Source organism: Miniopterus natalensis, chromosome 2, assembly GCF_054644295.1.
Source record: "Miniopterus natalensis isolate mMinNat1 chromosome 2, mMinNat1.hap1, whole genome shotgun sequence".
Classification (NCBI taxonomy): Eukaryota; Metazoa; Chordata; class Mammalia; order Chiroptera; family Miniopteridae; genus Miniopterus; species Miniopterus natalensis.
This window is the reverse complement of record NC_142082.1, coordinates 28,154,069-28,180,371: the sequence shown is the minus strand read 5'-3', so window position 1 is coordinate 28,180,371 and position 26,303 is coordinate 28,154,069. Positions and strand designations below refer to the sequence as shown.

At 40.5% G+C, this 26,303-nt stretch overlaps 1 protein-coding gene across 2 annotated transcripts in view; it reads right to left on the bottom strand.

Annotated features, from left to right (window-relative positions):
- Positions 1-2,915: 2,915 nt before the first annotated feature.
- Positions 2,916-26,303, bottom strand: part of IRS2 (insulin receptor substrate 2) — a 28,644-nt gene continuing 5,256 nt past the window's right edge. Inside the window, exons 2-3 of one of the 2 annotated variants that reach the window (XM_087814231.1) lie at positions 15,829-16,052; positions 2,916-5,378 (exon numbers count right to left, since the gene is read on the bottom strand). In XM_087814231.1, coding sequence (XP_087670357.1) covers positions 15,844-16,052 — 209 coding nt within the window. In that variant the 3' untranslated portion in view covers positions 2,916-5,378; positions 15,829-15,843. The remainder of the gene's footprint in view (positions 5,379-15,828; positions 16,053-26,303) is intronic. The other variant, XM_087814232.1, reaches the window with a different exon arrangement.

Below are 26,303 nucleotides of genomic sequence, written 5' to 3'. Positions count from 1 at the left end.
TCCTCCTTTTCACAATCACTGGAGATTGAGAGTACATGCACCGTGAGTGGAGAGAACACATTTGAGGAATAATTGCGTTTGGAAAGGGTTTTGATCACATGTTCATTTTCTGCTGTCATAGGGACACTATCCCTCCTCAATGCATGTTCCCAGCACCCAACTTCTGTCCAGTATTCAGCGGCCTGGTGCTTCATGGGATGCTGACTGCTTCTCAGCCCAGAGTGTGAATCTCTTAGTGTAAATCAGTCACAGCACAGTGTCCTTTCCTGGGGACTAATGTCCACATGGGCATGGGACCCAGTTATGGTCAATGGAAATAAGGCAAAGCTGGGTGAAGGGGGTGTTTTAGAGACTATGTGCATCACTCCAAAAGGTACCAAAGGAAGAGAGACTGTCTTTATTGGATATTATTATGTGAGGATGTGCTGTTTGGAGATGCTATAACCATCTCATAAGCACGAGGGGACCAGTCTGAGAGATAAAAGCCAAGGTCCTGAGGATGGCTGAGTGAGTAGACAGATGAAAAGACCCTAGGCCCCTGATGATGTCATTTAGCTGTCTTATTAATCCAACCCTAAACTTCTTGTTATGTGAGATAATAAATTCCTTTACCGTTTAGTGGTTCGCCAAGTATCATCCCAGACTATCAGCATCAGCATCACCTGGGAAATTGTTAGGAAAGCAAATTTTTGGGTCTCACCCAGTCCAACTAAAAAGGAAATCTGGGAGTGTGCCCAGAGAGCTGGTATAAAAAGCACTCCAGGGGATTCTGATAAGCCCCCAAACTTGAGAACCACTGGTTTAAGCCATTGAATTGGGTTTTCTATTATTTGCAGCTAAACATATCCTAATTAACACAAGTACTTGTATTTTATACATGTTTCCTGGGAAACTCTATCAATTAATTTGATGTTTTTGTTTTATATTGAAGTCATTCGAGCATTTACAATGTTGTGAATGGGAAGATATGGAGAGATGGGGAACATGTACATTCTGATAAGAGTTTGGGGCCACCCACATAGGGTGGTCAAGAGTTGAGGTAGGGTTCTTAAGGTGAAAGGAATTTCAGTAAAAATTTAGAACTTTTAGAGTTCCTAGGTAAAAGGGGGAAATTATGATGTAGGGGGGAAAAACTTAGAAGGTACAGCTCCAATCAGAGGAACCGGTGCCTCAAAAGGGCAGAATTTTTTTTTTCTATACGCAGTGGCAAAGGCTGAGTAACTTGAGGGGTCAAGTGGGCTCAAGAAGTTTCAGTATGAAATCAACAAGATGCTAAGGAAACCACCAAGTTGCTACGTGGGGTCCTTTGGAGCTATGGGATGTAAACAGGCTCAAGAGACAAGAGCAGACATGCAGCTGGAAGAGTCCAAATTTAACAGGGGAGCCTGAAAGGACATTCAGAGTTTTCAAACTGTCAACCACATGAGACTACAGAGTTCTATCATACAGAGATAATTTCTAAAACAAAAATTGTAAATATATTTCACTTAGTTGTATAAATCAGAGAAATGTGGAAGAGTTGTACTCCTGGGGTGCATATTTTAAAAGAAGCAATTATGCCCTTTGTCCTTCAACTGGTGGCATCTAAGAGCTGCTGTAAGTATTGCTGGCTCCACTCAAATACTAGTAGACCTTGTCAACTCAGGGTTACATGCACAAATGAATGAACGGCCTGCCCAAGTCAACCTGGAAACTCACTAAATGACATTTAACCTGGATCTATGATCCTGAAGGTCAGCTAAAAGATATTGGACGTGAGTCTAATGACAACACCATGAGAATATGACAGCACCAAAAAGCCATTTGCACCATCCAAGTGGACTACTGAGACCATCGATGGATCAGAATCAAACTTCCAAAATAAATGCTGTTCGATCTTTATCTTTCATCTCAATATGCTGTGTAACACTTAGCTTCCCCCTAAAAGTTTATGGTTTTGAGTGACTATTTCTAGATTGACTGACCTTTGAAACAACTTACTTCTTTATTTATAATTGGCTCTTTTGGGAAAATACATTTGCAATTCCTGCCTGAAAAAGACTCCCCTGGAATGACATCCATCATTTGCCCTTTCATCACTAAAATGGTTAGATTTCAGGGATATCTAGCCTTGCAGATCATGCCTCCTTCTGTGCCTACCAAGAGCCCTCAGAACAACCCGTCTAGGCACAAATAGGCCGAACTGTCACCAGCAAATTCCTAAACACCCTGTAGCACATGCCAGTCTTGTGAATTAAGTCATTATGTTAATATCATCTTCCAAATTCCTCTGCTTTTTATTTGTTCAAAAGACATGACACCCATGTTTTTGCATTACTATGATTTTAGGGTAAAAAGGAAGTATAAAAAATTATTTCTGACAAGGAGGTAGAATTGTCATTGGTAAAAATCAAGTTGTTTATACTTTCTGCTCGTAAAATGCACCTCCTGGCTGTGCCTTTACTTCTATGCCTTCTTGATGTATGCATGGGTTTAATTCTGTGTGCATCTCTGGGAGGCTGCATGGCAGAGTGCACAGGTACAGATTCTGGGACTGCAGTTCTGGGTTTGACTCCTGGTTCTGCCACTCATGAGCTGTGTCCTCAGACAAGTCATTTACCCTCTTCGTGTCTCAGTCTCTTCATCTATAAAATGGGGATTCCTAACACTTGAGGTTGCTGTGAACTATAAAAAATTAGAACAGCATCCAGCATCTTGCAGGGATTCTGTTTTGTAAAGTAAAATTCTTCTTTTTGTTTAATACATTTACTTTCCAAAAATGTTGTGATTTGGGGGATTTTCTCGTTCCCAGAACATATTAAAATTGAGAGGTATCAAAGTTTTTTATGGAGCTGGGTATTTACCTGTTTACTACAAAATACCAAGAGTAGAGTGGCTTTATGTTAAATCCACATAGAAAAAAACATCCTCAAGGCTTTATTCATTTCATAAATAATGTATTTTATTTTATTGCATATGGCTATTAAGGAGAGCATCCATGATCAATACAGACTAAATACAATGCACTATTCTAGTTCCATTTATTCTTGTCTCCAGCAGCGTCACATTGGCCCTTATATACAGCGTGTACAGTGGAAGACAGAGCAAGATTAGGGAAGTCTTTTGTCATATCACAATAGCAAGAAATATATTTAACATCTTGATATCCAGAAACAATACGTACCCAAAAAGAAAACACTGTTTAATAACTGTTAAAGTTTATATAGCAAAAAATATTTTAAATTTAAGGTAAGTCAGGCAAAATGTACAAAGACCCAATATACATTGTGAAGTTTTAGCAAACATAACATTTATACATTTTGGTTCCATTCTGTAAACTAAAAATGTAAATATTGCATATGCCTTTTTTTTTGAAATGTACAGGATAGAGGAATATTTAGTATATTATCGACTTATTTTGCTTGTTTTAAGTTGCAGTATGAACATGAACCAGTTGTATAGAGGCATGACTACTCTAGGTATAGAGAACTACTTAAATACGCGCCATACACTGGAATCAGCAGGGTCCATATTCAGTCCTACTGTACCTGGGGGAGTCACATAGCAAATACCATCCATCGATTCCTAGTCCCAAAACTAAATCAAAACTTTAGGACATTTTATACATTTTTTTATAAAGTATATATATTATACACTGAAACTGACCTTCAAACTAACGTATGGTCTATGCACTGCTGTGATGTGTAATTTTAGAAAAGTAAAACTTTAAAAAATGTTCAGGGGGATCACTTTACATTCAACTTTGTCTTGCAATACAATCCTCTGTTCTAAAAGTTCAGCGTGGAAGCAGGAAGACTTTTGCATTGCCATTATATATATTTTTAAGACATTGAATTTTTTGGTCTTCCTCCTAAAAAAGCCTCATTTTTATTAATGCATTAATCTATAGCGATATATATCTATATATTTATATATAATTTTTTTCTCCAAAAAAAGAAAAAGTTCACACCTCCAATGAACTAGTGTAACCTCTACAGGACTATCAGAGAAGATAGGCACTGGGGATGCACCCATGGGGGAAAAAGGTCTCGAGCCCTCTGTCATGTGTCAAGGGAGCAGCGGATGACATGACATTCTGCTGGTCATGGGCAGCAGTTTGGGGTGACACCTGTGGTACTCGCCACAACACTGATATTTTCAGAACACTGAAAACATAAGAGAAGTCTCATCAGGGGTTTTTTTCAACAAATGACATGTACTATGAGATTGTTTCCTTCTTTTTTCTTTTTCCATTAATAATGTAGGCCCTGAAATGCCTCTATCAGTTTTTTTCCTCCACCCCCGCTATTTTTGTTACACTGCTGATCAGGGCAGTCTCGTAGGCCCACACAGTAGCATTATAGTCAAGATAATAAATACATTTATTTATTTTTTTTAATCTGCTAAAGTGGTGACCACCCTTGAATCGCTAGCATGCCGATGTGGGTTTTTGGTTAAAGAAATGCAAGCTCAAGATTAAGGATAGCAGAGACATTTGAGCTTGTAAATAGGATCAAAGGCTTTTGCAATCTGAAGTACCTACATAAACATCTACATAGAGAAGATTAAACAAGTCTGTTAAAGGTAAAAAGAGATATTCACCCCCTCCCCAAACCCCTCCCGGCCCACCCCCCACTACCCAATACAGTTGATGATTTTCAAAAGTAGGCTGCTTCAGTTACATATAATTATTATTTATTAATCCATCTTCAAAGTCCGATCTCAAATCTCATTTCCATTGAGAAACGTCAGTCCCACACTGGGCTCTGTCTGTGAGTAAACACGCAGGTACCTGGGTAGGAGTCCAACAAGCAGCTGTGTACTGGAACCAGTTCATAAGGCTGATGACCACACTTGCGCTACATTCAGCAGAGACACACGGGAGGTCCTGCTGGCCCCCAACCACGCAAATCCGGCTTTACCTGGAACTGAGGTAGGACTGTGGTAGTTTTGAGTGTATGCCAGTAAATACCAGATTTTACCACTTTAATGGGTATTGGTAGGATCTCCTAGCATGCCAAGGGACAAATTGGCCTTGCCAAAATGAAAGTAAGAAGAAATTAAGACACCGGCCACAGTTTGAAAGGCCAATGAAAACATCCAATTTTCTTGAGAATTACTTCTTCGGCAAAATGTGTTAAGAAACTAAACAAAACACAACACAAACAGCACAAGGATGAATGCCCCCTGTGGGAACAAGCGAGCGAGGCAAGTTCTCGCCTTGTTGGTTCCATGTCTGATACAGTCACAGATGTTTAAAACAAGGTAATTGCTCAGATCCAAAAGAAAAATTGTAAGCAGCTTAAATTTTTTAAAAAAAAAAAAATGCTGATCCTCTTCTTTTGAAGCGATTCTCTGATGTGTGATGTCGTGGTAATGAAGCCAGGGAGGTCTTCACTCTGAAAAAGAAAAGAAGGCAGTAGTGACTATCCGGACAACAGAGCGATCTTCAGAGTTAGAGAAAAGATCCCTCCTACCCTGCCTTCCCAATCTGTGTGGCTTTCATAAAATGTGCACTTTGGAAAGCAAACATTTATTCCTTCCCTTTTCCAGAAACAAGTTTGATGGGTAAACGCCTATTCGGTTTCCCTGGAGGCAGAACTAGTAGGTTTAGAGTGAGCTGTGAGGTCCACACACTGAAGTTCATATTTTCAATTTAAGAAAACCATTCGCACGTGCTTTTGTGCGCCATTCCATTGAACAGGAGAGAGGCGTAATTCTACCCTTTAGAGAGGAGCTGTGCGGCCTGGCAGCGGCCCCTTTAACTGCCTAGGTCTTGACTCTTTAAGGGGGAAAAAAACCCACTGCCTTCCTGACAGGGCTGCTGAGAAGATGAAAAACACGGCACATGTTAAAGTACGTTGTAAACGAGACCGACTGCGCAAATGTGTATCATAGTCAAGAAAGCAGAAGTCATGAGTCCACACTTCTGCCTTCAGAAGACCCTTGCAATTGGATAATCTACCCTGTTCCTAAAGCAGCCCAAGATTTCAAAAGCTCCTGCCTGCAATGACACACTTGTTACACACCCTCCTTCATCTACTCAAGGTCCCCGTGTCCCCAGTTAAGGAATTTACCCTTAGGTGGAGCGTGGAGGGGACATGGCGTTGGGCCCCCAACCAGCTCTAACTGCTACCGTCCTTCCGGACAAAAGACTAACTCCTTTAACCTTTTACAGTTTCCATCATTTCCAGCATTTTCTCACTTGAGTTCCTCCTTCTTTAAGGGACAGACTCTGACATCTCATAGCAGATTACCTTTTGCAAAAAAGCTTCCAGGCTTTTTAACAAACGTGCCAAGTTGCTCATGTCACCGCTCTCCTAACTGCAGCGACTCGATTACCGTGAGCCCTGCGGGTCACGCCCCGTCTTATGCAGGGATGTGCTCTTCCTTGCAGTCGTGTTTATCTAACCTGCATTTCTGATCATTCAGAATTCCGATCCTAGACACCCACCACACTCTCTGGTTTGCTTCTTTGTGAATCTCAACCTTTTTTGTTCATCTTGAGTTCAGAGGACCGATCCCAGCAAGAGAGAAATTTCCAGTGTGGCCCATAACGGGGAGTGAGCGTGTGAAACACTGGGGTTCTGCATGCCAGGCAGCCCCCTGGTGCAAACTGGAAGTGCTCACTGCGTCGTGCGTGTGGCCAGAGAAACAGCAGCCTGTGCAGACACGGCGCTGTCAAAGGGCAATGGAAATACTGGATCTTTTCAAGACTGTTTTTAAAATCTCCCTACTGTGTGGCATTTTGAGGCAGTGCTAAGTGTATCTTATTATTTTTAAAAAGCCTTACTTAGGTCCTTCAAAAAACTTAATAGGAAAACAGTTCTACAAATGAAACCTAATGGAAAACAGGACCCAAACTGTCCCCTGAAGGAAAGATGTGTCCCCCAGCTACTTCATTCATTATCACTGTGATGTCCGGTTCTAAGAGGCTGCAGGGAGGATCTGAATATTGTTCTCATCCCTTAGAAGGAGACATTTGCTAAAATCTACCTGGATTTGCCTCACTCACGCCTTGACTGTGAGATGAATCCCACGGCCACCCAGAGTAGGTAGTACAGACCCAGGGGATCTGCTTCCAGAAAGATTTCTATTCATAGTTTATTATTACACTAATGATTAGCTAAATGTGGCTAAACTGTCTCCTCTTAACTCTAAACCCATTATCTTGAAAACAGTTAACAAGGTAAGTTATTTAATTCCCAAATTTAAATACAGGTCATATAAATGGAGGGTTAATTACTGCTGGAAATTTACTTTCCATTCTCATCTGCAAAGTCACAAGGCCACGGCCATTTTCACTGTTTTCAAGGATGCTTTCTTGCTATGAAACAAGTCCTATCACTAGATGTTCATGAGCTCTCATCAGTTTGAACATGTAATTTTATTTTCTGAAGTACGATACAATTATCAAGACCTTAATTTCTATGCATTAGCATTACGAAAGAATATTGCTGATAAAGGCAAGGAAATCATTCATTCATGCATTTATTCATGCAATACCCTTTCAAGATTTAAAAACATTCTAGTCTTGTGCAGGGCCTCACTGAGGCACATGGGATATTGATGAGCGAGAGGAGAGTTCCCACTAGAATGGGAATCCCATGAGAGCTCTTCTCTTGGGAGGGAGTGAAAGCAGCCAACCCTCCAAAACGCCTGGATAGTGAAGGATTGCCAGGCTGCGGTTATCAGCAAAGGAGAAAGCTATTCTAAAGGAGCAGCAGAAGCGAGGGCTGCCAGCAACCCAGTGGTGCAATTTAATGTTGGGACAGTAAGAAACCCAATCTTCCAGGAGGACGCACAGCCCCAGGCCTCTTCGAAAGGAAGGGGCAGGGACATGATCCTACATGTGGGCCAGGGAGAGCCACTGAGGACCGAGCACACACTCACATGCATGCAGGTACTATCTATCACAGGGAGAGGAATCTGTTCATGGCACCTGGGACAGAAGCACGCAGGCTTAGGCCAGGGGGATCAGAAAGCAGACGGCCACCAGCTCAGAGACAGCTGCTTGGGCATGAGATGTGCAGTGCTTCAAACACATTTATGAATACAGAAATGTGCACTAGAGGAAACACAACGTGGACGCAACCTGTCTCCTATTAGAATACAAAACAACTGCTTTCTATGGACGCCTCCTGTTACTGCAAAAGGAAAGAGCTGAGACTTGTGGGCCTCCTCATGGCCCATGGAACTTCAGCCCACATCACCCAGCAGCTTGCCACTGAGACGCCTGCGCCTCACCTCCGACTCCGTGAACATCCTCCCCCACGTGATGTATCCACAACAAACATAAACAGAGCTGGCCATCAAAAGCAATCCTTGCTGAGATGCAAAGCAAGGAAAAGGCTGAGGGTACCCCCAAATCAGATTGAGAGGACTATGACTTGCTGAGCAAAAGGATCCTGACAAAAACCTATGGAAGGTAAATGTACACTGAGAATGCACAGAGGAAAAAAGGGATTTTGGAAACCTAACCATAATTTTTTAATCTTATGGAAAGAAAGCCAGTGACAGAAGATACTTGCTTCGACTGAGATTTAATACAGCCTTTCTAATAGGAGTTGGGTGCCAATCTCTGATGGGCATGCCAGCAAGGGCTCTGACCTAGGACCACAGGAGGGAACCAGCCAAAGGAAAAGGTGGCGTGGAAACAACTCAGGAAAGATGACTGGGCTAAAAGCATTAGCATGTGCTGTCGCTCAGGCTCTCGTACGCGGGCAGGGCATCCAGGTATCAAATCAGGTCTGAAGGCCACCTGGAAACCCCTCCTTGGGTGTCACTCCCCCCAACTCAGAAGAGAGGCAGGAGCCAGAAGCTAGGAATGTTTTTTTACTTACTTACTTTTAAAGTCAGTTAAGTTGTCCCTCCCCTTGAAAATTAATCTGGTTCATCCAGACTAGGAAGAAAAAAAGTCTTCTAACACCATTGACTTGACATATTTAACCTTCAAATATTTATACTTCCTAATGATGAGATTCAGCAAAAATTTATTTATTTTATTATCTATACTAATTCTAGTAGAAGCAAAGAACAAATGATTAATTTTAGGATCACTGCACACTGAATATTCATTAAGAGAGGAGACATTCTTTGAACACGTTAGGCGCAGCAGCAAAACAAAAAAGAAATCTAGCAAGAAGCACGTGCTGCTATGAAGGCAGTTACAGAACGACCTGCGCCAATTCTGCCCCCAGAGGCAATGCGTCTAAAAATAAACTTATTGATACTCACTGAGTCTGTCGTGTAATTACACACTGTACCTTCCGCAGCTTAGACAGCGTTTTGTCAAGAACCCCATTCACACAAGCATTGATCTAGTTACTTGATTTAAAGCAAAACTTTCAGCAAAATGATTAAAGTTGTTCCATATGACAGGTCACGCAGGCTAGCTACTCCCCATATTTTATTTTTCTTCTCTGTCACATATGACAAATGATGTTCATATGAGGAGCACAGTCTTATGTGCCAGTTATCATAATTCCCTGGAGACTGATTCCACCCCTTTTCTACTCCATTTAGAAGAGCAATCAGAATGCAAGTGACAAGAGTAAAGGTAGAGTCCAGTAAAGAACAAGCCTTCAATCTGCTCGACTTTACGGGAAGGGAGGGAGGGAGGGAGGGAGGGAGGGAGGGAGGGAGGGAGGAAAAAAGATAGATCACTGAAAAATTTTGTCATTAAAATAAGTGGGAAAGCTCCCTTGCCCCAGACAGCACAAAGGTCAAAATACTAACATGCTACATCACCTATGTGCTGGGCTCCATGATTCCAATCACATTAGTGGAAAATACAGTGAAACATCAGGTCTAGAATGTAGAGCTCCATGGAGGGCTCCATACACAGCTCCATGGAGGGCTCCATACACAACTCCATATATAGTCCCATGTAAGGCTCCATTCCATGTAGACCCCATGTGGAGCTCAGTGCAGAGTTTCATGTGAAGCCCCATGCAGACAGATCCCGTAGAGGGCTCCATGGCCCTGCTGAAGGGAACAGGGCCTCGCAGTAAGCAACACTGGACCAGAGTGCAAAGCCACTTAGCAGGTAACATTTTCGGGCATATCTAAATTGGGTGCTACAGACATTAATTTGCATGACAAAATGAAACAATATACTTAAAATAAAAATTTATTACTTTTTTTTGTAGCAACTATGATTAAAAAATAAACTCTTTGATGAGCCCAAAGATGTCCTTCAGGTCCTTTTGTGTTAAACATAGAATTACAGGGAAAAAATAAACTTTTCAGTTACATGAGAAATTCCTAGAAAAATAAACCTGATAATTTAGTATCTCCTTACTTTACTGAAAGCAAAACGCTCTTAGAATATGCAAGAAAAAAAAAAAAAGTTAAGGTTGGGTGTGATAACGACTAAGCCAGGGGTTCTGAGAAAAATGGTTACTGGAACTTTTCTTTTAAATTGGAAAAAAATTACTTAAAAGGAAAATATGGAAGAACAAGTTCCCCCAGAAAAATGGGGGCAGTAAATTACTTTACCACCCCTACCTGTGAAAGATTTAAAACTTTCTTCTACATGAGCTCATCACTTCCACTGACAATTAAAACCATCTCATTCTGAATGCTTGTTATTAAAGAAATTTCCTAGCATCAAGTTGTAACTTGATGGTAATGACACAACATGAAACAGGATGAGACAATGAGAGAATCTAGTTTTCATATAAGGCTGGGGTTAATAAAAGGTATCTCTCCTCCTTTAGCTCCTGTTTAATCCTTCACATGAGACTTTGTCTTAATCACCAAAGACGAGAGGAAGCAGGCCTCCTGGACTGTTAACTACATACTTCAAATGTCTTCTACATAGTCAAGCTTTCACCCACAGCCCTGTGTTAATTTTATAGTGCAGAGCTTCAGCCGACTTTATATCAAAATGCCTAAGTATTCATTTCTTTTCTATGCTTGTTATTAAAGAGCCTGGTGTATGTGTCCTTTAAGCTACTCTTCTATGGCAAGGGTTTCCTACCACACCTGCAGCAGCGGTGTCCAACATCATAGGAGAAATATTATTATTTTTCAACACAAACACCCAAGAGGCAAAAATGCCCCCTGAATTGCTGGTGGACTCTTCTGTTAAATAATAAAATGTTAAACCTTTCTAGGTAAAGCCTAGGTGAGGGAGCATCAGTGATTTGCCCAAAGCCTTGCAGCTGGTCAGCAGGGAAGGAAAGTCCATAACCTCCCCCAGAACCCTCCTCGCTGCTCCACTTGGGGCCACTACTGTCAATTTCTGCAAATAATGAAAGGGTGGGTAGGACAGGGGGGGACGTCTGGAATTTCCACTTGGGGACCCAGAGTTTAAACATTTACATGGTACTATTAGCTCTTTATAAAACTCTCCCCAATGACACAAAACACTGCCCAGACAATGAATTTCTGCTTTGTGCATCTGTCTCCCCTACTTGTCGAGGAGTTGGACCATGCCTGTCCTCAGCATCTGGCACAATGCTTGTTTGGTCCTTACAAAGCCTTGTTGAATTAAACTGAAACAAAAACCCATGTGGTTTATACCATGTCTCATAGGCAGAAAGGCTAAAAAAAATTTCTAAAGGAGAACAAAACTTTAGAACTGTCTGAGGCCCAAGAGAAAAGACCTTAAAAGAATGAGAGTGGCATTCTAAGACAGAGGTCAGCAAATACGGCCAGACCTGGCCTGTTGCCTGTTTCTGCAAATAAAGTTTTATTGGAACCCAGCCACACTTGTTCATCTGCATATGACCGCTTTCACGCTTTAATAGCAGAGTTGAGCAGTTGTGACAAAGACTGTATGCCCCTCGACATAAGGAAGACAATGAGGAGAAAGGAAGACTAATTTGTCAAAACAACACTGTATATTTCTATCTGTATATTACACCTGGAGACTAACTGATACCCTTTGAAAATTATCTGCAGGCTTACATCCTTTAGAAATGCAATACTATCTACTAAAAACCATGCTATCCGGTTACAGACCCTACTGAAAAGGAGGAAGCAAGTCATGAAATCATTTATGAGGCCGGCACGCTTTTGGAATTAATGTCCCTAACTTATGGTTCTTCTAGGTGGTTTCTCATGCATAACACAAAAGCACTGAATAACTCTGATTATTACTAAATATATCCCACACTGCTACTCACATCAGATCTGCAATTCAAAAGGGCCCAAATCTTTTCTCTTTCTTTGGTCATTTGAAAGTGTAACAATACACAAAACAATAAGAATATTTGGACCAAGCAACAACAACTTGCCTAAACACTGCAAATATCCTACGTGTGGTGTAATACTTTCTTCAGATTTAATACATTATGCTTAGGATTTTATACCAATGTAAAAATTCTGTATTTTATTTATGCTATAAAAATGTTTATGTTGCTTATATCTGAAATTCTCAAACCTGAATGTTTTTCCTATGAAATTAGGTAATTAGAATAACAATTTATTCAACATATACCCATCCCCAAGAGCTTTTTGTTATATATCATTAAAAATGAGCCTTTCTTTCTTTCAAATGTTAAAATACTTAAGAGTTGCTATTACATTTTTTGCTTTTTTAGTTTCATGATTCAGTTCCTTTTTGTTTTTACCACTGAAATAGAAATAAACATTTTCTGAAGTCTGAAATTATGCCCAACACAACTCAAACACCCCCTATAATATCACTGAATAAGTAATATACTCATGAGTACACTTTAAAAGGTATACCCTTGGGATTCTAAAATATAATGTTTTTCATATTTAACAAAAATGCGGTAATTTGAAAATGTATTAAAAATAGGTATAGTGAGGTGCTTGTCTTTCACTATAGGGGAAAAAAAGATTATAGGAAAAAGGGAAAAACTCTATAATCCACTGCCTCCCCCTTTCCCCTACCCCACTGAGCCAGTGAGAGGGCCAGTCCTCCTTCCATATACTGAGCTTCCACTGGGCACAAACGCAGTGGCCTGAGCAGCCTCTGCTTCCAAACTGCAGGTAAATTCCCTCCCAGACTACAGTCTGTAACATCTGCATAATACAGGATGTCAGCTTTGTCTCTTGGGAGGAAGACTGTATCTAATTTAAAAGCCCTTGTGCAAATGGGCACCCTTTAAGATCTACCAGTAAGGTCAAGGCTGAAGGTCAAACCTTACTCAGGAATTGAAGTGCACACTCTCTTTGCCCCGGCACAGGTCGGAGAGCTCATTCCATCATCAGTCACCACAAAAGCATTCCTGGGAGCTTAGGAATGACTCAGGGCAAGCTGTTCCCACACCTTAAAACCGCATGCCAGTCCCATGGCTCAAGCAGACGTGGGTGTGGAAAGCCACCGGCCCCACCAGACTTAGGGTCCCGGGGCCCAGGAACCACCACACCGGCCGGTTAACAGGGACATTATCCTCTTGCCCTGAATTTTTCACTGGGTCATTATGAAACTACCAAATGAAATTTTATTAAAATTTGTAAGTAAATAATGCAAACGATACTTTTTTTTCCCATGTGCCGCAAAGCACATGCTACTGGCATGACTCGCATCTTGTGGTTGATCCTTTTGCTTTTTTTGTGCACCTTTAAATGATGTACACATGTAACCACATGTTTTGTTTTGAACTACAAAGGCTTCTTAAACGCGGGCAGCCCTCTGCTGCCAAGGAAAGCCTGCCCCTCCCACCCCGCTCTTTGGGCTAATTTGTGGAGCCACGGCCGTGGTATCTCTGAGCACATTTGCCACCACAGCTTTTTCTTCATTCAAAATTATATCCATGAATGACATCACGAACAACTGCAAATTCAGCAGCACACAAACAACTGATGAATACACAATAACAATGGCAAATAGCTCCCGGAATAAAATGAATAAACTTGTTTTAATGGGAGAGAAGCAGAACAGAAGTAGAATTGTTTTTCTGGGGGTAACTCTAGGCCATGTAAAGCTAATAGTTCTCAAACGCTGCACACAGAGCCTGGCCCAGCCGCTTTCTTCACACCCTGTGAACGGGACAAAACGCCGGACAGGGGAGGCATGTGTCCCTGGGCAGGCAGCTGCACAGAAAGAGAATGACAAATTCCTCTTCATGTCACATGTGCCCAGAGAGCAGGATGGGTCACCAACTCGCTGAGCTCTGATTAGTTGGGGCCACAGGGCACTGCCTCTCTGTTTTCTCCAGCTTCTACACAAAGATGCACCAAAATAGAGATGGACATTTACATTCCTCTGGTGCAGATAAGAGACAGAGCTGACCCAAGTCACTGATTAAATGTGCACCTTCCTCACCGGCGGGCTAAAAGGAGAGTGGGGGGGTCTTTTACCAGCAGTGCACTAGCGTTGCTCAAATCTTACACCCTCAGCTCCGAACTCACTCCATTAGCGCTCTTCAGGTGGAATTTCTATGAAATACACAGGCTAATAAACAACCTATCAGTTTAGTTTCTAAGTCAGCGTAAGAATCAAATCAATGTGCTGGACAGCCTGAATTTAGCAGCCCTGACGGGAAAGCGAATGTTCAGAAGACCCTGGGTCAGGGAGGGCTAGGAGTGACAGGTCACTGACACAGCTCCGAGATATCTGTCTGTCCAGGGTTTGTCCCTGGACTTTATTTTTATTTTTTTGAAGACAGAGAACCAGGTAGCAGCAGGCCTCCCCGAGCAGTGCCCCCCTATAGGCCTGGAAAGGCTCGCCAGCATGGCACGCCCACAGTAGATCTCTCCACCCTTGGGTTTTTCCTTAAAAAAACAACAACAAGAACCTGCCCTCCAAGGAGGTTCTGAGGATTAAATACCATTTGAGAATGTTTTATAAATTATAAGGTGCCTTACAAGGATGTTTGTGTAATCAGGTTTGCAAGTCTATGACTAAACACTGGCACTTTGATTTCGTTGTTTATCTTGTGAAAGTTTCTGGCTGCCTTCCCCACTTCAATTACATCTCGGCATCTTCAATCTACAAGAAAATGTTTAGGTTTTTTCACATCTTACGTACTATTTTTGAGAAGAAAATTGAAGACTCGACGAATACCTCACTAAGTAAGAAGATACTACGACAGGAGATGACTCCAGTAGAAAAGTTTTAAAATGCTCTACATATTGTTCCAAAGAGACTCTAGTTCCCTTTTACACTGTTAAATATGAACTTCTACACTGCTGAATAGGAACTGACATCTTTATGATGGCTGACCAGGCTCTACATGGCCCCGTTACCCCCTTCACTTCACTATGACTCTCACCCAGCTCCCTCTTTGTCAGACACACGGGTTTACCTCTTATCCTGAAACATATACTAGCAATCTTCTGCCCCAGGGCCTTTGCATGGCTACTCATTCCCTTTGCCTACATGGATTCTCCCTCTAAATGTCTACAAGACTTGCTTCTTCACCACCTTCAAGTTGTCACCTCTCCCTTTCTCCTTCCCCCACTTTATGTGCATTTACTAGAGCATTTGCTACCACCTAAAATACTACTTCCTATTCTGAACACATATCAAAATTACGTTTATTTCCTAGGTTTCAAAGGTAGACTTGAAGACTCAGTAGTACCTTCGGTCTTTTTCTTTTTAGTTAGAAACCAAACCTCTTTCTTCTAGCCTGTACTTTAATATATTTCAAATGAGTGAAATATTTTAAAAAGTATTTAACATATAACAATTGGCCTCTTTGTAATGGGGGAACAAAAAAAGAAAAAGAAAATTTAGCAATCTGGTTACACTTGAAAGGTGAAAGGAAGTCTAACCCTTTCTGCCTATCTCCCTCCTGCCCCAAAGCCCAGCCTTCTACCCTCCCAAGCAGCTCTTAAGTGAAGTTCCTGTCGTTTTGTTTGTTTGTTTGTTTTTTCTGGAAAGAACAGATAAAAGGTGGTAAAAGGTAAGAATGACAGGAAACTCACCTGGAGCTGACTCCATCAGCCTGATGGGTTGGTAACACAGAGCTGCCCAGCCAAATGAGACTGCCCTCCTCCGACTACAGTGGCCACTGTGGCGGGGGGCAGGGCGTCCAGCAGCGGCAGGTTTTCAGAGCAGGAGGCATTATGAGAGGAGGGGGCTGCTGCTGGCCAGGAGGCCTCCTCTGCACAGGAGGAGAAGGGGGCTTTCCTGGACAGGTCATGGATGTCTGTAAAAACGACGGGATACGACACTTTTAAAAAAGGCTTCAGAGCCACCCACACATGGTTATAGGTGTTTCTTAAGAAAACACTATATCCTATTTGGAAATTATTAGGACGATTTAAAATTAAGCAACTTTGAATCACAAAATGTAAAACGAACTAAGATTCTCTTAAATGTTTGTGGATTATTTCTGAGAAAAATAGCCACTGAAGTCTAAGCATTTACTCTCTGTGGAAAGGCATGGTGTGTGCTGGCTTTCAGTGTGAGCTGCGAGTGCCCAGGGAAAGCAGTGATGAGTCCCCAGGAGGGATTCACATAGCACACTGAAGAGGGAGACTCTTTAAAGTAACAGGGCAGGGTGAGCAGAGAAGACTCAGCAGGCACAGGAAAGGGAGACCAATAACCTAGCCCTGGGAAGTTTCTGGAATACTACCACTGCCAACAAAGGCTGGGCACAAAGAGAAACACTGGACTAGTGAGGAGGCAAGGCTGCCAAGAGCCTCGAGCAGGCGGACACCTAGGACTAGGACCCAGCAAAATCAAACCCAGAGTTTCTCAGAGAAGAAAATGGACCTGGAAATCCAGCCTCTTCCAATGTGCCCCAAGTCTGAGTAGGGAGGGGGCTGAATGTCTGAGTGGTTCCTTCAGAATTTTCCAGCAAGGGCACCCACAGTCCCGGCAGGGACATCCCATTCTTCGTCTCTGGCCAAGAGGGCCTGGAGAGTGGGCGCCTAGTAAAGGGCTCCCAGAGGCTGCCCAGAAAACAGCTTGAGTGGGGCGCTGTCCAAGTTGACTATAAAGGCGCCAAGTGGACAGAGGCTTGTTTCAGATTTTCCTGTATCTCCCAGAACATCTACTCCCTTATTGGTACACAGTGAATTCTCAATAAATCGACTGGCTTAAATATCAACCATGTCCCAGCTTTGGAAAATGCCTGAACACCCCATGACTTCTGAGTGTTCCAACTGAACCGCAGGGACCCCGGAGCTGTGAAGATGAATGCTTATCACCCAGAGTTATTCTAGGAACTTAATTAAATGCTCCATGCCGGGGAAACGGGGATACTTTACTGCTGTGGTTATTTCATCTGGAACTAAGACTGCTAATAAACCAGCATTACTGATAAGCTAAACTGCAAATAATGATAAGAAGTAACACAGAATTAAGGTGAGTCAGTCCTGTGGCATCTTTAACATTCTGATACAAGCCCAAATATCAAAATGGCATTTCGAAGCTACATAAACTTTGGAAGAAAATGCTCATTTCAGAAATTTGCCAAAATAAAAGAAATGTAAATAATGTTTAAAAATCCATTAATATTTATAAGTTTGTCAGGCTTTCCTATCTAATATATCCATACTACTCACTATTAAAGTTTTAAATTTGTTTTTGTTTACTTAACCAGTTCAAGTTACTTTTCTGAAACTGACTATAGAGTAAATTCACCCTCCTGGATTTATACAATCCTAAAGAAGGAAAGATTAGATCTTGCAGTTTTGCAACTAACATATCTGAATATTTTCAATTGACCTGTACAGTTACTAGAAACCTACTTGGTGAAGTAACAAAAGTTCTTTGTAGAGGTTTCACCAAACTTATTTGATTGAGGGGAAAAAAAAAAAAAAATATATATATATATATATATATATATATAAAACTGGAAGAGCATGGATACAGCTTAGGGATTTGTTCTGTTTCATTTGCATATGAAAAGTGTTATTTTTAGGTCACTTTTATGTTGAAAAACAATAAAAAAACACCTACTAACATATAAGAATAAAACAGAAGCATAACATGATCACAAATCACTTTAGTAATTCTTTTTAAAATGCATCCAGGCCGTGGTGTACGAACTGGCCGTGAATACCTTCCTCTCTAGGAGTCTGCTGTCTTATAAGTTCAGGAACCCCATGGTGTCCACAATGTACCAGAGTGCTAGTACCCCCATTTCTGATCTTTGAACAAAACCAAGCCGCCCATCACATTCTAACCCATGCCTTGTTTAATCCTGCTTATTGTCCAGAGTTCTTCAAGTATTATTTGCGTCATTTTAAAATTCAGTAAGGACATCCTGGCCTATTTCCAAATGTCTCCCCCTACCTCACAATTTCCCCCCAATTCATCCAGCCACCAAGGGGCTCTGGGCGCCCGGAACAAGGCAAGGGGAGGAGAAGCCCTCCTGGGTGTGATCTGGGCCCTGGCAGGGCAGTGGCTGGGTGGTGGAACTCACATGATAGGTTTGGGGGTGGCCTCTAAACAGACCTGGGAACTCACAGGCATCAGATGGTCTCTTACTTCAGTCCCTATTTTTGGTGACTTTCCACCACCAGCACTGGGCAGTGCACCCAGTGCTCAGTTCCCAGGTCCTCAGAGGAAGGCAAGATTTCACAGAAGGAATCCAAACCTCGCCCAGGGGAAAGCCTGCTGGGTTTATTTGTGAAGATTCCCTATATAGCACATCAGAATCTCTATCGTGTCCACTTTTCTACATAACTCAGTAAGTGATCAACAGATATAGTAGAAGGGTATTCTGAACTTGGCTTTCTTCTTCACCTAAAAACAAGTTTCACCACCCCATTATTCCCTGATAGAAGGAAAAAGCCTTCCCCTATTTTGTTTATCCTGTGGGGCAGACAGTCTCCAATCCCATGCCTATTGTCAACAGAGATCCTGGCTAGATTACGCGTGCACATTGCTTATAAAGGCAGGCGCAGGGCCCCGGAGGCTGCCATCTGCTAGGAAGGAAGTACTCTCTCCTCGGATGCTGCAGAGACTGACAGCGAATGTAAACAAAACCCTGAGTCACCCGCACGAGCACCAGGCCACAGACTCCCAACTACATTTCTGAAAAATACGGACAGCTTATGACTTTTTGTGTTTGCTTAAGTCTTAGTTATAGGCACATCAGCAGAAAGGTAGCACCTTCAGAAAAACCATTTCTCTTCATATAAAAAATTCAGTTAAATGTTTCTCTCAGGGAGGAAAAAAACAACCACAAAACCTTAAAAGAAGGGCCCTGGTGAAATAATCCACTCCCCAGAACACCTAGCAACAACTGATGACTTACTTATTATGGGTTCTTAGGCAAATTCCAAATTGGTTAGTTTTCAAATAAACTCATCATTAAATAGGCTAATGACTCATTTCTTAGGAAACTGTTAATGGACTTAATCAAAATGAGGAGTATATAACATTCTACTTATGGGATAAATGCATCTTAAAGACACCTCCCGCAGCAACAGAAACACCAACTGCCCCCCGAGATACCGGATCAGGGGTCCAGGGTGAACCAATCTACAAAGAGCAAGAACTTACATTTTCCTAAATACAGGCCTATTGATCTGAATGATTCCAAGAATTTTCTTTCTTCTCCTTTTTATTTTACAAGTAAGCACATGATCTTGAGTGTTTACCATAACTTTTCTCTTCTGCCTCATCAGTAACACTGCTCACATAGTTGTGAGCAGCCCTATTTCCCTGATTTACAACATGCTCCTTACTTAGGGGCCTCTGCATTCTCTATTTCTGCCCACTAGCATACCTGGTATATGCATGAAAGAATTTACTAAAATGTTCCAAAGAAAAAAGATGGATACCATTTCCCCAAATACTGAATTGTTCTAGAAGGAACAGGTCATATCCTGGGAGAAAGTTATTCATCAGTACACAAAAGACCCATGGAGACAGAGAATTCCGTATTCTTTCTTGATACTATTTACAAACATCTCTACCAACTAATTAAACCAGTGACCTTGGAAAAGACTCCTGACCTCCCTTGGGCTCTGTTTGCACAACCTTAAAATAAGTTACATTATACCAATGGTTCCCAACCCTTTTCCCTTGTATTTTTTTCCTGGTTGTCACCACACTGTATTTGGTGGTGGTGGTGAGAAGGTAGCTTATCAAGTATAATAGTTTGTTTTATTGAAACAAAAATAGTAGAAGGAATATAAGTTTTCCACTTTGCAGACCACTAGAAATCCAGGAAGGGAAACTGGAAACCCCCAGAACAGATGACCAACCAGCCACTTAACTGGACCCTAAAATTCACTGACAATATGACAGCCTTGAGAGTAGTATCAAATCCTAAACCCTTCAAACTGACAGGTGTAAAAACTGGTAAAAAATAATAAAATAAAAAAATAAAATAAAATAAAATAAGGGGCTTTCCTTCAATGTCCAGTCTTTCTGCTTAACTGTCCCCATTTCACTTCAAATGAGTAACGCATAAAGAAAAGAGAAATTATCACCCAAGTGAAATAAAAGACAAAATGTGAATTAGAAAGTTGCCTAAGGTGGAGTCCACAATAAAATCCTAATGTCTCTATTGTATATGAGCTTCCAAAGCAGACACAATGTGTATAACTTGGAGACACTGTGATATAACATAAGGAGCACTGGCTGGGGGTGGGAGGATGACACCAGGTGAAACCACAGGAAAATGCTCGTGTAACAGTCTCTTTTTATAGTTAAACTCAACACAACTCCCTCTGGCTTGAGAATCCCGGGCAAGTCACTGGACCTCTCAAAGCTGCAGGTTCCTTATTTTAAAAAAATGGGGATCCAAGTGTGTCTGCCTATGTCATAAGGTTTTTGGAGTATTATTACATGATCCTCTATATGTGAAAATGTCTTAACACTATGAAGCAAAGAAAAATACCTTTTGAATTTTAAGCAATTCTTTTGATCCAAAGGGGAGAGAGGCTTGCATTCATCTTTCAGTATTGATCAGAATAATGGTTACATTTTTATCACCTCCAATTTCAGTAGCATTCTTACATAATTCATTGACCACCAATTTCTGGGATTGTTATAATTTGGAGGCAAAAGATAGACTGATTTAAGTAACTACTTTTAAATTTGCATAGAAAAAGCAGTGTGTCACATTCACAAACACAGGCTGGGGCAAAAGTAGGTTTACAGTTGTTCATATGGACAACAATATAATAATTAATAAATAATAATACAAGAATAAACTCTGTTTCCTGTACTTACAGCTGTAAACCTACTTTTGCCCCACCCAATATTATAGATTATCCATTAATATCATGCAAAAGCATAAGTCATTCTTCATATAAGCATATGAATTTTAAGGTAACTATTAAAATCACATAATATAATGAACTCTATTATAATACCTATTTTTGTATATTGAAACTTAATACTACACCATAATCATTCACTGAAGTATTTGTATCAATATCATATGGATAGATTAACATAACTGTAAGATTATAATTATACTTAAGGTTATAAAGTTCTAACATAATTAGAGAACACATCATTATTTAGTATTTGAGGTTCAATTATGAAAACTCCACATCAAGCCTCTTGGAGCAGAACTATAGAACCACACACACACTGACACACACACATCACCACCCAAAAATACTTATTTATAGAAAATTTGATACTCTTTAAAGTCAATACTAAAAAAACAGTATTCACAAAGTGTTATGCATGTGGATCATTTCTCTTTAAGGTATGTTATGGATCACAATATTTGACCGAATAGTCCAAATTTTAGTAATAGCACAATAAGTAAATATTTTATAAATCTTGTCTGTGTGCATATATAACCCACACAGCATAAGAAAACTGGGCCAAGTTTGAAGATACATTTGCCTGATCAAATTTTATATAGTTTCTGGACATGAAAAGTGACTTTCTGAAAATTTTTAATTTCTAGCCCAAGAAAAAAGAAATCAGAATCCCTAAACTGACTGTTTTATCAGGTGTATACAGGCAGCCTGTATGTTTTAACCACATTGTATTTCAGCAAAATTCAATGAATTCAGTTCTAATACAATGCAGAAAAGTATCCTGTATTATTTGTACCCACAAAGCAATATACAACATAAACTCTAACTCTCTCTAGTCAAACTTTCTTCTGTGCCTTTTATTTTAGTACATAGTTAATATAAGTCCCTGTGGCTATCTAGAAAGAAATCAAATAATCAGTAGCCATTATCATCCTCAGCATTTCCTCTGCCTTGAGTGATGACTTCCTCAGTTCACAAAAATCTACCACTGAACTCTATCTACAATGACCTACCTTGAATGATTAAAAATAACCATTGCAATCTCAAAGAACACGTTCAAATCAACAAAGTTAACAGAGTGTTCCCCTTTAAATTTGGATAGCACTGTTTTCACAAAACCTGCCACTGACAAATAGTATGAACTAACCATTACAGAGGTTCAGAAATCTTTTTCATTTGTTTATTTAAAAGGCAACATGAAAATGCCTTGCTTAACTTGTATAGAAATACACATTCTGCTCCTGTCTGTAGTAAAGTCTGCAGAGAGCTCCCCATTACAGTGGCCTCAGTGAGGGACTGGCTTTGGGGCAGGGCACAGCGCTTTGCTTCCCTCTGAGTGTTTCCCCCACTCTACTTGGCAATGCAGATAAAAGAGTAAAGTTACATTTTCCCTTAAGTTTCTAAGGTGAAATGGGAACACTTGATTCTGTGCTACCCAAAAAAACAAAACAAAGAAACCTCTCCACTTGCCAAATCTGATACCAAAAGTTAACTAGCTCTTGGAACTATGCTTCTACAGAAAATGCATTAGTGGGAATTTTAACAGAAAACCCATTATGCCCAGGCTGTTACTAAAACTTTTGCAAGTTCCCCTCTTCAGAAAGAGATTCATTTTAATACTAATTGTTCTAAAGAATATGAAACATTAATTATCTAATAAAATTCCTTTTGGGGGGGAGGGGGTCTGCGGAGGAACAGAAGAACCAAACACTAGAGGTTTTCCTAATGCTTCTGACAACCAAACAAGTCAAAACAGTGCAGGAGCGACCACCCTAATTAAATCAACCCCAACGAGTGAAACTCCAGGGTGGAGCAATGGAGGATTCAACTACAGAAGGTTTAAGGGTTGTGTTTTTCTTTCAATGCATCCAGCAGGAGAACAAACACTGTTGATTTAAATAAATGTGTATTCTAATTATACATGTTCATCTTGACACTACTTAACAATATCTCGTAATATATAAGCAAATCATAAAAGGTAATCAAAAGTATAATCTTAGTCTAGTGTCAGGATTAAGATGCTGTTTTCCTTAATTGTTATTTTACTGTGTAATTTAAGACATTCCTTCCTTACAATTGATAATTTTATCGATGAAAACAGTCACAAGTTAAATAGAGAGGGGGAAAAACAATGGTTCTCGGAAACTGAGGTAGAACTAGCAATCAAGCAGAAATGGCAAGCGTTTCTTAAAAAGGTATTGATTGTCTCTACTTTCAGACAACTATGAGCTTGTTGTTGTTTTAATTTAGAAACACTCATATTTACAAAAGTGTCTTTCCTGTATATTCTCACCATTTCAAGGTAATAAGTCTCAACAGCATCATTAGATATATTAGCACATTTCTTTGCAAGACGTTAACCACTTTCCGTGTTTACTACCTCCTGGACCTCCCAGTGGCCCTGTGACACTGAAGGGAGAGGCTTAAAATGATCCCATTTTACAGACAAAGTGAGAAAGAGGGATTAAATGGCTTCCCTCTAGTCACACAAAGACTCATTAAGATCAGCAACTGGAAACCTGGTTTCCTGATTTCTGGTTTAGTGTTCCACATACTATGTATGCTTCCTTCTGCGAAGTACTATTTTTGTAAAGGTTTCTCTTTCAATAAGGGAAATAGCACAAGTCATGTGACTTTCATTCACGAAAGCCTCTGTGTGTTTTCATTAGCACCTCACTGTCTGTTCCTGAGAGTAGGGTAGGAGCGTGCACATGACTATCTTGTGACAGAGCTGGCCAGCTGAAGCAGAGAAATGCACACAACAGAAAAAATAAAGGGTCTTGGTCTGTCCGGCAATCTCCCTGGAGTTCTAAAAGTGTCCACGTTCTTTGCTTTAAGATTTCAACAGGCAATACTTTTAAACGTAAGTGGTGACTGTATCATTCCTGTGGAAACATTTCTCTTAATCCATAATCTTTTACTATAGCATATGAATAAACAGTCCCTTTTATCGAACATTTAAATACAGATGCTTTCAGTGGCCATTTTTAACCTAATCTGCCCTGCACATATAGAAAAACCAATTTTAGAATAAAAGTCCCACTAAAAAGGAACACTAAAATAGCATATTTTATGGCATGCACCAATCTATAATCAGAACAAAAATATGAGTTAATTTTAAAAAGTAGTTTTAAAGCATAGTAAATTCAGTAACATACCTCCACTTCCCCAACAACAACATGCTAACACATTAGTTCAATTTTTCTACATACACACACATAAAATACATGGTAAATAACCTTCCCCTACTCCCAAATGAGATGCATACTTTAGATTTAAACTTTTATTTTTCTCTGGACTCATATATCTATATTATATACATATACCTAAAGTGTCCTAACTTTGACTTGGCTTTCGCATTGAAACCCCACCCCCATTCCCAATTCTATTGTAAACAACTACCGAACGTTGCTGGAACCTTTACTGTCTTTGTCACGACTTATGCAAATACCAAACACCACCAAGTGACCCCAAATTATTCTGCCTCAGCATAACCAGTGCAGTTTTCCCATGCAGACCCCAAGAAGCTCTATGTGGAAACAAACAGCTGCCCCTCCTGAGAGCCAGGGCAGTGCGCACAATGACCCAGAAGCTCTTTTTCTATTTCTTCTTCAAAGAAATGCTTTGCAAGTATTCCTTCTAGAAATCATTCTCTCAAAGGACAATAATCTCCCGTTAGCTTTTTATTTATGAACACCCCAAACAAATGTCTACGGGAATACATGAGTTAAATAAAAGTGGATGTTCATTCTGAATTTCTAAATGTTCTCCTGGCTTCACAGACCACAATTTAGCTTCCACATTAATTAAGATGACACCCTCCTCTTTCCTATTCTGCTGTTCCCTGTGTTCAAATGAGTTTACTAGAAACCCACTTAGCATGTGGTCCTTTTTTTTTAAATGTGGTTTTGGCACAATGAATCAATTGCAATTATCAATTTTGCTTAAAAAGAGCCCTTTTCCTTTTTAAAAGGGTGTTTACCATCATGCCCACACAGACTTTGGAAAAACAAAAACCAAAACGATCTCTCATCTTTGTGCAGCCACCGTGAAACATACAAACTGCTGTTTTGATTTCAGAATCCTGAATCCTATAAGTTGAAAGGAATTTTATACTGGTGGGAAATCTTAAACAAAACAAGCCAAATCGGTTCTCTACCTAAACTTATCTCTTGCAGTTTAAAATTTTCCCTCGTCTGAAAAGGGCATTATATCATACATGAATCACATTTCTGAATGTATCTATGTTATCAAAAAAGCCTCAAATCCTTTTAGGCCCGTAGACGCACACTGCAGCTCACTCCTCCTGTTACTGCAAGAACCCACTCCTGGGGCCCTCCTGAATCCAGTCCAGGTTTTTACCGCCTACTCTACCAAAAGCAGTAAAAGGTGTTATGTTCTCAGACTGTTTTTCTGATTAGAATCAGATTTCAGCAAAATGTACTTTCATGTTCACTGTGGCATATACCCATTTGGGCATACCAAATAAATGTGTGTGTGTGTGTATTTTCCCCCCACTCAGTTCTGTTCTGCTGGTGTGTTTATATGGTCCATGTCTTGAAAGGCAGCTAATGCTTAACTCTCTGACACACTAGCAATTTTTCAGGCATACCTGTAGTGCTTATTGTAACTCCAAGTAAAATGACCTTCAGCGGAGAGTCACCGTTTATGGAAAACATTCTGACAACTTCCAATTGATTTAGCTAAATGCTGAAGCACTGCATTCCTGATAATTCTGTGACTTTTCATCTTTTATTCTAGGGTTTTAATAAAAACGTAAATAGTTTTTCCTCTATTATATTACATTGTAATTACCCTACAGCTATAATTCTAAATCCCGTGGATGTTATCAAACATACGCTGCATTTAGGTAGCGTTAAACTGACCTGTTTACTTTAAGGAAAAAAGGCATATGGATCCCCAAGCCACCTTCATCATCACCTCGTTGTAACCCCTGCTGACTGCTGACCTTAGGCCAGCATCTTGGACAGCATCCACTCCTGTGCCTTCCGTGGTTCCCACACTGTCTCTATCTCACTAGCAACCCTGCACAGAAAAAGCTACAGAATTAAAGAAGAAACTCTCTTGAAATGAACATCCCTCACCCCTTTATTCCTCTCTCTCCCCTATCAAAGTTTGAGACAGTCAGCACGCATCGCCAGCTGCAAAGCAAGGAGTCTCTCTCTCCTCATGGATATTTGATGAGAACGTGA